The 16,090-nt window shown below is 37.4% G+C and overlaps 1 protein-coding gene across 1 annotated transcript in view; it reads left to right on the top strand.

The window, feature by feature from the left end:
* Positions 1-3,030: 3,030 nt before the first annotated feature.
* The window catches only part of LOC106904022 (catenin delta-2-like), a 192,818-nt gene continuing 179,758 nt past the window's right edge, over positions 3,031-16,090 (top strand). The window contains exons 1-2 of the mRNA XM_088001444.1: positions 3,031-3,994; positions 6,604-6,734. Coding sequence (XP_087857570.1) covers positions 3,781-3,994; positions 6,604-6,734 — 345 coding nt within the window. The 5' untranslated portion in view covers positions 3,031-3,780. The remainder of the gene's footprint in view (positions 3,995-6,603; positions 6,735-16,090) is intronic.

Consider the following 16,090-nt stretch of genomic DNA (forward strand, 5'->3'; position numbering starts at 1 on the left):
TACCACCTTAATTAGTATTAATTACAGGTGTTGCAGTCTTCATATACAGTCAGGCTAAAAGGGTGTTAGCCTACGTTATTCCTTGCATTAGCTGTAGTCCTTTTTCCTACTTATGCAGTTTGTAAAGGTGCTTCAGCTCTCCCTTTAGGTTTAAGTGACAGATATGTTTTGCTTTAAAAGACAGCACTAACAAAACCAAAAAAGGTAAGCCCTGTAAGAGTCATAAATCTGCTGTAAAAAATATTGTCATGTTGAATTGTTCTTTAATTTACATTGTTTACTCTAGTATTTTTTCCCTTTAGAAATACAAAAAAGAGACATTTTAACCAAAGCACAGTAAGCAGATAAAATAAAATGTTATGGTCCACTTGTCGCCAAAGTATTCATGCAATGTTATCACATTCCCTAATCCGAAGACTTTATTGCTTCTGTTACAGGAATTATATTGTTTTTGTATTGCGTTTAATTACTTTCAGAACTTGAATAAATGAAAACCAAGCATGGATGGAATAGATTTGACAAAGAAGTAATAACAAATCATACTAGGGGTGGGGGTGGGGGGGGAATCAAAGCCCCTTTAATGCAATTGCTAGTCAGTTATTGTTAAGCTATAATATTTCATCAATATGATATTCAACCTATATTTTTATTAATGGTATTTATTTATTAACAAATAAACTAATTGTATTTTAGAAGGGGAAAAAGTGAAAACAGACAAAGAGGCGTTAAGCAGTGTTGTGTTCAAGACCACCTAACCCGAGACCAAGACAAGACCAAGACCAGAGTGTATCGAGACCGAGACAAGACCAAGACTTTTAGGGTCCGAGACCAAGTCAAGACCAAGACCGAGGAAAGTCGAGACCGAGTCAAGACCAAGACCAGCGGCCGTGCTACATGACACAATAAAATGTAAAATATGATCGAAATTGCTTCTCAGAATAATCTGAAAGATCCATATTCCCATAAAAACACCTAGATATTAAATACTTAATACATTTTACCAATATTAAATATTCCATTTCTGTGTTACAATGTGTGATGGTCTCGTGCCATCCCTAAAAACATAACACCCTGGGAATTTGCCCATATTGCTCATATAAGAATCCACCACTGTTGCACCATTAAACATAGCAATTGAGGCAATGCCCTGATGGTAAATAACACTCAACTATGAACACTGACCAAGGAGCAACAAGCAAGAAGTGACCAAACAGAAGGCGCTCATCGTGACTGTTTTCACTCTCTATCCCAGTACATGAAGCCAGGTAGTCTGACACCATGGCAGACATTACAGTTACCACTTTGAACAAAAACAAAGAGCAATGTGCATGCTCTGCGTGCTCTTTCGTTCTTGTGTTTTAGTTATTTGTTCATTTAAATATCAACGTACATAATTAAATAATGATGCAGTGTACTCAGAGCATTACTAGAACAAAGAACGGGTGTTCTGTCAGGTCAGATCGTCATACGCTTAACACGAACTCACGGTGTTCTGTCAGATCAGCATACGTTGCCAGATAGTTGTACTCTTAGCTCAGACATGCATACGCTGTCATTACCATATGATTTTATTTAATCAGCAACATAGAATCATGACGTAGATCATCATACACTTGGTTATTAACAGTTGTATGGCATCCAGCTGCAGCCAGACCTACTTTAAATACACTTTGAAACCACGACAACGCATGTATATCTATCTAGTTATCATATTATGTCATATTATAAACAATTTAATGACTTATTTTCGTCATAACTTGTTGCATATGCTGAACTGACAACTCCACTGACGGTCGGACTTCTTAAGGCGCATGCGCTGGCATGGTACTCACTGCATGTATGCTAGGAACATAGAATCATGACGTAGATCTGTTATTAACAGTTGTATGGCATCCTGACTTAGCGGTTAAGTGAGTTTTACACGGGCGTGTGTTATAGCTGACTCCAGCTGCAGCCAGACCTGCTTTAAATACACTTTGCAACCATGACAACACATGTATATCTATATAGTTATCATTGAAAACAATTTAATGACTTATTTTCGTCATAACTTGCTGCATATGGTGAACTGACAACTCCTCTGACGGTCGGACTTCTTAATGCGCATGCGCAGGCATGGTACTCACTGCACGTATTCTGACAGTGTATGGTAATCTGATAGAACAACGGCTCTCAGTGACACTCCAGTCCTATCTAATAAATAAAGAGCCGTGGAGAAGAATCGACTGTTTCTGAATGTCACATCACTATATTGCAGACTTTTGGACATAGCTGTCCTATATATGCGACAGGTCAGTCAACATCTCCGCACAATAATTCAGGCAGTGAGTGACTTTTTTTCATCACAAATTCTTATGTGTCTCTGTACAGCTAGCTTTGCTAACATCACGTTAACGGAGCTTACCTTCTTTGAGCTACTTTTCTAAGTGACGAAAATAGTTAGACGTTGTCCCCATCGTCTCTGAAAGCGAAGCGCTGCTGAGTTAGCTCTGGCCATCGGATTTCTTACTATTTATGCAGCGCTATTATATTACTGACGATTAGACAAACATTTTCTGCCGCTGAGAGAAAACCACTGCGCATGTCCTGGAGCGCCGCGTGCGAGTGAAAGGTGGGGAGGGGGAGGGGGAGGAGGGAGTAGCGCCGCGCGCGAGTGAAAGGTGGGGAGGGGGAGAAACACATAGTTGCTTGGATTTTAATCGGTGAGTTTTGCATCCACTGAAAACAAAGATGTTAACAAATAAACTGGACAGTATGCTGCACGTTTAGTGATATTTTCACAGTTGCGGTCTCGACTGGTCTTGAAATAAAATGCCGAGTCCTCAGAGCCCGAGACCGAGACAAGACCGAGACCAAATACGGTCGAGTCCGAGACGAGACCGAGACCATCAGAAAACGGTCTTAAGACCGGACTCGAGACCAAGACCGATCTCGAGTACCACAACACTGGCGTTAAGACAGAAGAAGGTGTCACAGGAAGATCAGATGATAGGTTACAGGCCACAGGATCTCAGAGGAAAGCGTGTGCATGTAATTAATGCTTAGGTCTGGGTGAGCGTAGAAATGTTCTTTTGGAAAGACGCAGCTTTGAGCTCAGGTCAGGCGCACTGGTCTCCAAACTCAGAGTATGACTGACCTCTTTGCACCTTTGAATTATCATGAATGCATTTTGATCAGTCTATATTTCTTTATTCTTTTGTGCAGATTCAAAAGGTTAAAGCAAGCCAAATGCCTGAATGTAATATGAATGTCCAACCCCACTCGTGTCTGTAAATATCTTTTAGTTTATCTTTGAAACCCAGGTTTGATCATTTATCAGCTATTTTCAGCTAGGCATTTTGTAAATAAATATTTTGATGTTTTATTAAATGTGAAGTCCAACATTAATTCTTGGAGCAACAGAAACTGTTAGAAATATTTGCTTTGGAAAGTTTGCATGTTCCTTTTATTTGTGGAGGTGGAGGTGTTTCCCAGGTACTGAAGTGTCCAAAAATACATGCATGATGTGGGTTAGTGTAGTTAAACGATCAAAACAAGTAAATAAAAACCAGCGTCAGCCGCCTTGTCCATTTTCTTCTGGTGAATTTTATTGTTTACCATTTATTTTAGGTTCTGAGAATCTGAAATCATGCTGGTCTTCTACCAAATTGGCAACGCAGGTGCAGACCATACCATAATAGAACAGGTCAAACCAAACAACACAATCTAACTAAACAGAAAAAAAAAACAAAACAGGAATAAGATTACTAATGTAATTTACAGATTCATCTACATAACTGAATGGTCTGCAAAATGAAACATGTAATACAGGGCAACTCAAAAGATTACTTTAAAGGAAAACACAAACAAACAATAGAAAAAAAGAAAACCCTCCATTTGGTACAATCCAGTGATGTAATCAGTGACGTCATAGAACCATTTAAGCAGGAAATGCGGCGCCGGCCCCTCCCATACACCTGCTCGGGCAGTAGCACCTATGATGGAACAAACAATGGTGAGTAAAAAACATAAAATAAAAAATTACCAGAAATGTGTCTTGATAGAAAAGAAACATTCCTATTCATCTAATTATCCAGAAGTGTTAGCTTCAACTAAAACGCATACATAGATGTAAACTGCAACATAACGCTACCACAAACTAACCCGGGACAGTGCGTGAAGTAACGTTGTAACAACAATGTTTCAGTTAAAACATTATGACCAGCTATAGACAGATTAAATAAATGAAAAAATAAGAACAAGGGACGAGTGGTAAACACAAACTGAACCACTTTGTCACATATGCGTAGTGGGAATAAAACCATTAACTCCACCATAAACTGGCATTTAGTGCAGGGTTTAGCCAACCTGTTGCTAAGTGGCAACAGAAAAACCTGAAATTTTCCCTGAAAGCCAAACAAGATCAAATCAATGTCTAAATCAAATGTTTAGTGAGGGGAGTTCATTGTTTATACAAATAGCCCTGACTAGGATCTTTTAAATTGCATCATTTGTTCATCACCCTTCCTGCTTTTCACATAAATCTGTGTATCTGAATTGGTGAGTCTGAGTTTGCTTATCATTATTTCCCGCCCCCCATTTTTTTTTCACTTAATTCAGATAAGGTTAAATCTTTATACATACTGCCTAAAACAAGCTATGCTCGAGTTTTTCCATCTCTCAATTGGACTATATAACAATGAAAGTGTCAATCATTCCTCACCAGTTCCATGAAAAGTCAAACTTTATTCAAATCAGCAAGAATATGATATTATTAAAAGTTCCCTCAGAGGTACAAAAACCCAATTTAAGATTTTTGTGACTTTGTATCCTGCAGGATGGAAAATGTCTGTTGAACAACAGCTTCTCTGTGCACGTTAACAATAGCCCGGGAAGGTTATTGGGAGTGCCGGAGTATTATAACTTATGATGGCAAATTTGTTGGCACCGGGACCAGCCCCTGCAGCCGCCAATAAACACTGAGCCAACTTTGCAATTTTCCAAGAACAGCACCTGCTGGATGCTAATCACCCAGAGTTTGTGTGTGTGCTTTATATATTAAATTACTGGCTTCCACGGGCAATAGATGTTTTGATGCATGCAAAGTCTCCAAAGTACAATTACTGCAGGGTTGAGGTTTTGTTTTTGTCTTAGTCATTCAGGTAATCCTGTCTTACAAGGCAGCATTTCTCAAGGACAAAAAAAGGCCTGTAATTGCTTGCTAATATACTGAACACTGTAATTATTCATGATGTAGCATGTGCTCGAGTTTGATCTAATGAGCTAATGTTGTAGTTCTATGTCAATAACTGCCAATACAATGAAGTTTTCAAAGTTGTTTAAATCTTATGTGAGCAGTTTAGTGCATCAACTACACTATGGAACATAAACCTAGCTTAATCTGTCTTTACCATCACTGTTACTGGTGTAAAAAACCAAACAAACAAACAAACCCTTATTTAAAATAAATAAACAAACTATGCTTAGCCTGGTGCAGTGCCTGGTAGAGCCCAGCAGGGTGTAAACCCTGCATTGTGACATATCCAACTAAAGAAAAAATGCAATTACTTTCACCTGTAACTAAAAGTTGTAAGACAAGCCCCAACTATTTAGTCATAAAGGAATTATTTCAATAAGGTCATTCTGTTTTCTGCCTTGCTTTTGAAAACAAATGTAGGAGTTCACAAAGGTGGTAAAAATCAGTCAGCTGCTCAGTGACTTCCACATTTGTCTGTTTCATTGAGAAAAAAAACACCCCCCCCAAAAAAAAAAAAAAAAGAAAAAAAAAAACGTGAGTGCCAGCCAGCACATCTAATTTGCTCTTTGTTGGGGTTTCTGGTTGTTCAGGAGCCAAGCTCTGGTGACTCATCATCACTTAGGAGGGGAGATGCCAGATATAGAAGTGGTGTTTGTCAGCGAGAGTGAAAATTACTATCCGCAGGGCCCCTCACCAGCATGTTTTATTTACAAACATCATCCCGTCTTGCTAGCTGCCTGTTTTTCCAGTTAGGTTGCTGGCTAATACAGTGGCTGGGTATTTGATTTGCAGACAAACCATATTGTCCAACACTCGGTGTAATGTGTGTGTGTGTATGCGTTGTGCGTACATGTGTATTTAAAGTTGCACATCCATTGGATTGCAAGTCCATTATGCCCATTTCTAATAATTATACAGTATCTTCTGTTACAGTCTGATTGTACTTTGTCACAGTCGGGGAAGTGATGCTTCACTACCTCAGCCCTGATGAAGACCCGCATGCTATGTGCGTTTCTTTATTCCCCCTAGATGCCTATCTCTAGAGAGAATCGTGTCTTGAAATCAATTTTCTGACGAGTATCACTTTCCCAGATACAGTACATAAAACTGTGATAAGTGAGGCATCACATTTTAACAAGTCTACCAGGACCTCTGTTTGTAAAGCAACATATTGAAAGTGACAAGTCTCGCTGTTTGCATTGCAGATTAATTAATGTGTTAGTTCCTTTTAAGAACTCATTATTTATAGCTTGGTATTTGTTATTTATTTATTTTTTTAAGAGTTGTGTTTTAGAGTTCCTGGAGGTATAATGTGAAATAAATATTAGATTTTAACCTATTGTAAACATATTTGTTTTTGTTATCAGCAATGCCGGTGCCAGACCAGCCAGCAGAACAGGAGAAGGGGGCGATGGTCGCCCCTGTGATGCCTGCCTCCAACGGCGACAGACCCGAGACGGAGACCACCTCATCCATCCTCGCGTCTGTCAAAGAGCAGGTAATAACCCACTGAAGTATATATCAAATATATGTGTGCTGAAGTAGTTCCAGGTCTTGTTAATGTTTAATTTTTCATGGATTGGGGACATTTCTTTTTTTTTCCCTTTTTCTTTTTCTTGCCCTTGGTCATCTTCTCTCACCTCACAGCTTGTGAACAGCTTGCTAGGAGACAGGGCTAAAGGCTGTCAATGTTATTCGGAGAAACAGGCCGTGTGCAGGAAACCAGGGATTGATTGGTGCCAAGGGACGGGAAATGTAATTGAAGGAAATGATGGAGATTACGGGGTGAGAGCTGTATTTAGTATAGACATAATTCAAAGGGCTATTTAAATCAAGGCAGTTGCTTTGCAGCAGGTGTTGGAAGGTGACTGTACTGCTGGAACAAAAACACACACACACAAAAAAAACAGGTTTGTTGCAGGAATAGTAGAGGCAGCTTTTAGGATTCATGTCATGCTGTGTTGAACTGCAATAAAATGCAGAGAAAGACTAAGTTATGTTTTGCTAGCTCCAGTTTTCTGCTGTTGTTACTCTGATGTGACATGTTGGGCCAATAGGATGGAAGAAGGCAGCATTTTGATACAGCTTGTAATGAGACAGATGAGAATTTTCAGAGGAGAGATCTAATCCGATTTAATCCTGGGACTGTAAATCCTTACCTGAAAGGAATCTAACTTAACTTGGCATGAAGGTTACAAAGTGTAGAATCTGCCTACTTTATGTTACAGGTAACTCAGGGAACAATGTTTGCTTTTATTCAACCTGTCTTTACAGCTACGACCTCAAAGTGCACCGCTAGGTTAACTGATTTATTCCAGAAAACATCCACTTCAGAAAACAGACATTTTTGGGAAACTACCATTGCAAAATGTCATTGACTGAAACCGTAATGCTTGTTCTTTTTGGCCAAATAAATACCCACGTTAAGCAGATTAGGATTTCATGCATGGCGGTGAAAATGGCGTTCTGATAATGGTTCAGAACAAAATGCTGCTTCCTAGAAAAGAAAAAAATCATTTTTTTTTAGCATCAGACAGACGATGTGAATGTGTTTGCAATGCTAACTGCTGTGTCATGGTTGCTTGTATATGTTCATGTGGCGTATCTTTACTAGAGTGCTGCTGCACTGCAGCACCACTTGCCTGTACAGTGTTTGTCTTTTTCCATGTTGATGCCTTGTGGAGTGGCCAAAACTCCTGCTCAGCCCAAAATCATCCATACCCCCGACAAAGTTTACATAACTAGATTTACTCAGAAAAATATTGTTCCACTTTACATACACTTGTGTTATTCTGTGCAACATAATCATATAATACTGTTATTAAATGGTGTTGCTCTAATCATTTGATGGTTTTTCCCTGCACTGTTGAAATGGAGAGTGCTCTTTGTTGCTCATTCGTCATTCTGTAACTGAGATACCAGATATTTGCTCATTCAGGTTTAACTGTACTGCTTTTAAATCTAACCCAGTCATATAGTAAATAAGTAAAAAAGAAAGTACAGCCTATTTTATACATTATTGCAAAAATAACAGTTTTTTCTTTCCTTTTTTTACTATTACTTTGCAATTTATGCCAAAACAAGATTTTCACAAACTTACATTTTAGCTACATTTTGATTCTTAACTGTGTCGTGTGCTTTTGTACATGAACATACGATGTACCGTGAGATTATATGGTGATATTGTATTTTACCCAGCTAGCTGATGAGGTTGTTTCATTATATTTAGTAAAAGAGAGGTTTTTGTGAAAACTATGCTATGTATGATTGAGAAAATAAACCACCATTCTCTGAAATCAACACTAGCAGTTGCTCCAAAATGACGGAAACCAAAACAAAATGTATGCTGATCCTGAAAAAAAAATCATATCCCGTTTGTGATGTACCTAATTTTCCGCAAACCTTTCCATCTGTCTTCATCATCTTCATCTTAGTGGAGTCTGTGTTGTGTGGATCTGTGTAGGTATGTATGTGCAAGTTCTTGCTGATGTTGCAGAAGGATGATGTAAATGGGTGATAAAAGATTATTTTTTTTCTATAGAGCTCACAGAATCTCTAACACTGACTGCCCAGGAGCGCATGCCTGTTTGCATTGCTCCAGTAACCCAGCAGTCTTACTCCCACCATGGCACATCATCATGCCTGACCGGCATCTCTCTCTGTGGTGTTGCTTTTTGTGTGCACACATCCGAGCAATATATGCATGACTTAGAATTCATGGATATCCGCAATTTGTGCATATCTTTGTGTTTACATCAATTTAAATTTATGCTGCAAACAGTGGACAAGAAAAAGACTGTGGTATGTTCTGGTTGACAAATTACCTCTAGAATTAGAAATAAATTGCAAAATAGAAGGTAAATATAAAAACATCAATCAGTAAATCAAAGTTTTTCAGAAAATATAATGACCGGTATTCTTTTTTTTCCCCGCATTTGGGAATAAATAATTTCTGTTCCTGATTACCTTGATGTCACATCTTTTAGGATATACAAATATGTAGGTCATGTCCTGGGTTGCTTTTGTGGTTTCATTATTCTGTGTTCCTCAGTCTCTTTCTATGATTACGTCAGTCTCTTTTCTGTTTTACTTTAGTTCAGTCCTTCTTGGTGTTTCTAGATGCTATAAAAAATTAATTTTAAACAACAATATTTTGACAAAATGTTCACCACTAGTATTCATCAATATTTTTGGTGCAGGTACAGGAAGTGGAAGTCAAATCCCTGTAAAGACTAAGATACACATGCAGTAGTGGAGGCCCTGCTGACAGCAACATTTCTTTGTATTCTGCTGCAAGTAAACTTAAAATATTAATTGAACCCCTGACACCCCTCAATCAAAGTACAAAGAAGGCTGCGTTTGCCCATAGAAATAGAATTTTTAGCTTCTAAGAATTCCACATCAAGCCCGCAGCATGTCGAGTGTAGTTAAATGTAAATATATGCTGTTGTGGTGCAAATTGAAGGCTACTTTATCTCAGTTAGGGACTTTGGTAAATTAGGGTTTGCTTTGCTTTACAATGTGCTTAACTGGCATAGCTGATAATATCTGATTATTTCATAACTTTATCACATAATCCTTCAAACTGTTTTGCCTAGCCTTGCAAATATCTGGTTAAGCTAAAAAAAAATTTTCTCAAATGAGATTTAATCGTTGATTATCTTCAACCAGCGTGGATAAAATGTTATGATGTGCCGTTTTGTAATAGCAGATATTTGCTTTATATCAGGGGTCCCCCAAACTGCGGCATTTGGTCCAGATTTTTTTTTCATTTATTGTATTTTCCGGTTTGTATGTGGATTTTTCTTCAACCACCAGGGGGCTCTTTAGCAGGAAGTGTGTCCTGTAAACTGTGGGTGTTTTGTTTTGCATGGCACATTGCTGCCATCTGTTGGACTTTTAGGGAACTGCTTGACTTTTATGTTATTTAATCAGTACGGTTGTTTGCTAGCGGTAGAGCAGAACACACGTGTCTGTTATGAACAGCCGCATTCCAGGTTGAATTCTTCGAAGCGATGCATGTAAGTAGCAACTTATACTTCAAAACGAGCCTTTATGTTAACATATGTGAAATTAATATGTTATATATACTAGTCAGTCCCAGTCAGCGTTTCACTCATGGTTTTTGCCCATGTGCTTTCTGGGTAAAAATCAATCCAGAAACGAAATGGGTATTTCGATGCCCACATTTTCTGACTCCTTGTTTTTCATTGCCATTACACCATGTCCTACCATTTTCTGACATTTAGTGCCTCAGTTTGAGTCCATCCAACTGGCCAGATTTAGAATCAGTTTGCAGTGTGAATGCATGGTGCTGGAGTGTAGCATCTCCATCGCAGTCATTTGAAATTGTGATACTGCACGCAGTGATTGTGACGACGATTGCAATCTGATGTTTTTTTACAACTCTAAATATGAAGGACGCTGATGTGATCTGTTGGAAAAAGAGAAAGCATGATATACTCCTTATGATCTATTTCATGAGCCAAACGATTTTTGCTAGCTCTGTAGTGTCAGACACCAGCAGAAATCAGGAACCAAATATTCAGATATTCTTTCTAAACTCTCTTGTATTATGACCACCAATAAGATGAGTCATACTGGTTATCTCTTCACCACAGCTTTTGACCTCAAGTCAGAATTGTTTGGCAGAAAATTGATATTTTGTTCTCGAAATGGATGCATTAGAAGCTTGAAACCCAGGAATAGAGGAGTTTTGACAGGGGCCAGTTTGTGATTGCCAAACGTCTTCGCAGTCTGCAGGGCCAGTATCCATAAAAAGGAAGTAACAATGCAAACTGGGAGAAAAAGCTGAGTCATGTAGTCCAACAGAAGAGTCTCTGATGTGGATGCGACAGTGACAAATACCTAAACATTGTGCTGACCACGTTTATCCTGATTGACAAAGTAATATTTGGCGAATGCGTCGGTTTCCTGTACTAAGGTGATGCACTTTGCATGTGCATTGTCTAATACATATTGATTAAAAAGCATGCTGTATTTTTTATGTTTCGGAATCGAATATCTATAAAACTTTGTCACTAAAAGATGTGCTCCACATTTGCTGAAGAACATCAGAAGGCTTTCTCCCCTTTCTTATTTCTTTTTCTTTTTATTAAGATCATTTAAGAGCTCTATTACTGCACCAAGTAAAGCCTTTTGAGTTTTTCTAGACGCTTTGCACCGTCTTGCGTCATATCATAAGTTGCCTGAGGAGAGCTCCAGTAAAACCAATTTAGCTGGTGCTGTTAGACTCTCAAATCTATCGGTTTTCTGGATGTTTTAATTTATTCTGATTGAAGGTCCTGCTTTACGTCTGGAACAAGATCTTGCAATGTAACCTTGTTCATGTCAAAGTTTTGTTTTCATATTTGGCCTTAATTTAACACTGAGATAGAATAATTAACTTCCTAGTCAGATTGATGGTATTTTTCTGTTTGAAAATGTCAGGTAACTTTTCCAAAGGTAGCTATTCAGACAGGCATGCTTTGCATTCTTCATCTTATATTTTGCGTTCAAGATTTTGGATGTTTTTATAGTTCACATTTTTGTGTTTTGGTATTAAGTACCAGTAGAAAGCCATGGGATACTATGTCCATGTATAAAATTAAAAATAAGTAACAAAGGCAGTATTGGATAGAAAGTTTTTTCTTTTCTTTTCCTTTTTTTCAGTGGTTGTATTCTGGAAGTCTTACACGAATGTTGAACTCAAAGATGATTTTGTTTTCTCACAATTTCTATTTTCATAGTTTTGATTTTTTTTTTTTTTTTGTCGTCAATATTATACTGGAGATTATTAGTATTGTTAGTGCTGTATATAACCAGTAGTCATTTGTTTGCGTTCTTAAACAATGTCATTGGTTTCACATTTTATGAAGGGTATGTTTTGAGAAAACAAAATATGATTTGGAAAGTTTTTTTTTTTCTTAGATAATTTGTAGAGTAAAACAAATTATACAGTAGAAGGAGGTTTCTTTTGAATCATCTTCTTTTTTTTTTTAACTTGTGGAGTTAATTAGAAAACAAAAAAAACACTTGTTGTTCATGTTATTATTGACTTTCAAATTGGTCTTTATAAAATGTAAGTATTCATATGCTTGAGCTTTCAAGGACTGCAGATGGAAGCAATTAGTGTGCTTGAAAGAAGCGATCGCCGATGTGTTCTCACAGCTGAGTGGTAATGTTTTCTGCCCTTTAGAATGCTGTTTATTGTCTAGAGCGCACTCCGCTGGACTTTACAGTCTTTGTAAAAACTTAAAAATTGCCCTCACAGAACTTGAATACTGCTGATGCTGATTATTAGGTCAATATGTTAACTCTTTTTCAAGACGTTGTTTTAAAATGAATTTTATGAAACGGCACGAGTTCATAACTTAAACAGTCTCTCTCTGATAGAAAGAGATTTTGTAATTTCAGTGAAACAACCTATATGAATAAAGGTTAAATAATAAAAAAAATTACTTTCTCTAAAATTAATTAACATTTCTTTGACATTACTGTGTTAACACGCAGCCCAAATGTCTTTGGTGTTATAAATGATCTGTTTTAAGGTCATATTGAAGAAAAATGACTCCGACTACAGAATATGTTCAAAATATGAGTATTTGTTGAATTTTTGAATTAAACCTTCAACATTAGAAATTATAGGCCTGTCACAACAATAGCATGTGAAGCTTGCATTTGGCTTGTTAAATCATGTGTTTTGCTCTCTTTGAACTTCCAGCTTATGGTTTTAGTTTGAAACTATTGATAATGTTTTGTCCTTTGTGTCCTACAGTATTTATCAGGCTAACATTGCAAGTGTGGGACTGAACCATTTTAACTGGTGTGCAGACGTGCAGCTTCTGTATATGCGAGACTAATTGATTGCACAAGTTCAGTATGTGTGCAGTATGTGCTCGTATGTGCATTCACTATAATTATGTATGCCCTTGTGTTTGCTTGGTTTGCTATGAATGGATGTGTAAAATTATCTAAACCATCTGGATAAACTTGGCTAAAATGTAAAAGAAGTGTTGATTGTTTGCTACACAGGAAATCGGTTTAGTTCTAAGAGAAAATATATTCAGCAGGGACATAGAAAAACGCACGCCTTTTTTTTTCAGAGGAAAAAAAAAGTTATACCTAAATCTAAACCGATGTCAGATGTCCAGTTTTTCAGCAGTTGCCTAGTCAGTTAAAACGTTTATTGCAAAGCAGGATTGTGTGTGACATACAGTTTTTTTTTTTTGTCTCTGCCTGTAGTCTTTAATGATTCACTCAAATGCCAGGTGCGATTTTAACAGTTGAGACACATCCTTGATGGTGACTTATGGCTTTTAGATGATGCTAAAAGCTTCCAAGGTGATTTCTAATGATTTTGTGCAGCTTTGAGTAGGAGGAATGTCACAGTACCAGGATTGCCTTATTCATTGAAAAAGCATTTGTGGGAGACCGGGGCACAAGAAGGATGGTATTAAGTTGCTTTCATTGTGGCTGTGAAGTAATGTGGCTGGGGAAAAATTATTCGCCCAAAGGCTGTTTTGCTCTTTGGCACAGTTATTGCATGTGTTGGTGTGTGTGTCTCCCAGAGGCTCTGCACTTTCTCATTTAGTCAACCTCACCCCAGCCGGCATCCCGACTTTTCCGTCACGATCGTCATAGCTACCAGCTAGTAGGCGGTATCCTTTGCGACTATTCGTCTTGTAAAGAGATAAGACGTATCTTAGAGACCTTGATGAAACAAATAAATAGCTCTGAGTTAAGAAAAAAAATGGATGGGAGCAAGTCGCAAAGAGAAAAGATGTTTTTGTAGAAATGCCCAGAGGAGTACAATAAAAAAAAAAAGAAAAGAAAAGATTTTACAGTAAAGATAGGACATTAGAAACGGCCGTTGAGTTGGAATTGTAACGAGGCACAAGAAACTCCTGGTAGACTAGAAAGCCAGTTGTTTAATTTATTACCATGAGAGAAACCTTATTAATTCATCAATACTATGGTATTTTGGTTCCTTCGTTCATAAAGATTCAAACTTCATGTTATCATGATTGACATATTGTTTATGAGATTAATATGTTGGTTGTCGGGTAGAGATCTTTGACCTTGTCATTTACATGCTTTCTTAAGCCCAAATTAAATGTCTTTGTAAATAAAACTTAAACGGCTGGGCAGCTGTTTGTTTTTGTGACGTCGCTTTTGTTTTCTGAGCTTTCCTACCCAAGTTCTATTTTTACTTTTAAGTGCTGCTTGTTACATACAAGTTTTTGAAATAAACTTTAGTTTGTCTTTTTAAAATGGCTATGTAAAGAAAGAAATAAGGAAATAAATATTCTTCTGTAAAGCTGAATTAAGTGTTTACTCAGTACTGTTTGATTTATAGATTCAGAAAAAAAAGAATTATTCTATTCTTTGATTCTCATGTTGCAACGAATGTATGTTAATATGGCTCAAAATAAAAACCTAATTGAAAACGAGAACAATTCTGTATTCAGTCAAATCCAGTTAAAATGTACAACATGCGCATTAATAGTTAATCTCATGTCATCAGCCTTTAGTTATTTTGTTTTATGCTTCTTGCACAATAATTTTGAACATTCATGAGGGAAATTATAGGACATCTGGAATATTTCTTGCCTACAATTTTATATTTTATCACTTGCATTAGATGCAGCGTGTACCATGACATCATATTTGACATAAACATGGTTTTCATCAGTTTTGTCTCTTGCACTGTTTATAATATCTTTTCATAAAGCATTATTGTGCTGACATTCTTGACATGTAGAATAGCATTTTTTTTGTTTTCCGAGGCAAATGATATATGGCTTTGCGCATACTTTATGCAACATTAGATCTCCATATGCTGTTCTTGAAATTTCTGTTCAGTTACCTCCACAGTCACACTGAGTATAATATGTCACCACACAACATTGCACAACCCAGCAGGATAGCTCAGCTAATAGCCTTGCAGGCACTCTTGTCTTCTCCCTTCCACATTCTAAATAGATAAATTATGATCACACTCCTCTGCGGTTCTCTGGCTGCTAGGGTTGACATATACACTGTTAAGACACTGGTTAATGAGGAATTGCCACTGAATTCAACTTGAAAATAAGGCAAGTCACTCAGTCTCTTTCTCCGTCCCATTCTTTCAGTCCTTCCTTTTTTCCTCTGGTCCTGTACTGTTGCACTTATCATCCATCCATTTTGTTGCTTCTCTCATTGCATTGTGTGTGTGAGGAATAAATTAGTTTTTGGTCTTGTAAATTAATCAATCACTGACAGGGACACACACACACACACACACACACACACACACACACACACGCATACACTTAGCAGCCATCTGAAATATCCACATTTTGTGTGTGTGTTGCTGTTATTTAAAACAAAGTAGCATGTTTTGTTTCTCCCGATTATTTTAAACAATGCCTGTTATTGGGTGTGGCAGTGGGTTCGAGTCCTAGACGTTGACCTTTGCCCCATGTCTTCTTCCCTCTCTCCTAACGCACTTAACTGTCATTCTACTGTGAAATGAAGGCCATTAGTGCCAAAAATCCTTCAAAAAAATGTTTTACTTTGTACTGAAAGTACAATCATTTCCCATGGATTAAAGGTAGGGCGATAATATTTTATATATCTTTGTAAAAAGATGATGAAACTGTTCCTCTTTACAATTTTAGATAAGTTAACCAGAATTACTCTAAGAGCGGATGTATCAACTTGAATGCCCAGAGGACCACCATCGTATTTTCCATACCTCTACGCTCTATGAGCACTTATTAGGTTTCTGGTCTCTCATGTTACATTAAAATGAATAGTGAGATTTCTGTCAAGTGATGGAGCAAAGAAAAACGTTCCTTTGACCAAGTCTGA

This window comes from Poecilia mexicana, unplaced genomic scaffold (genome assembly GCF_051168715.1).
Source record: "Poecilia mexicana isolate PSO_F unplaced genomic scaffold, ASM5116871v1 scaffold_20, whole genome shotgun sequence".
NCBI lineage: Eukaryota > Metazoa > Chordata > Actinopteri > Cyprinodontiformes > Poeciliidae > Poecilia > Poecilia mexicana.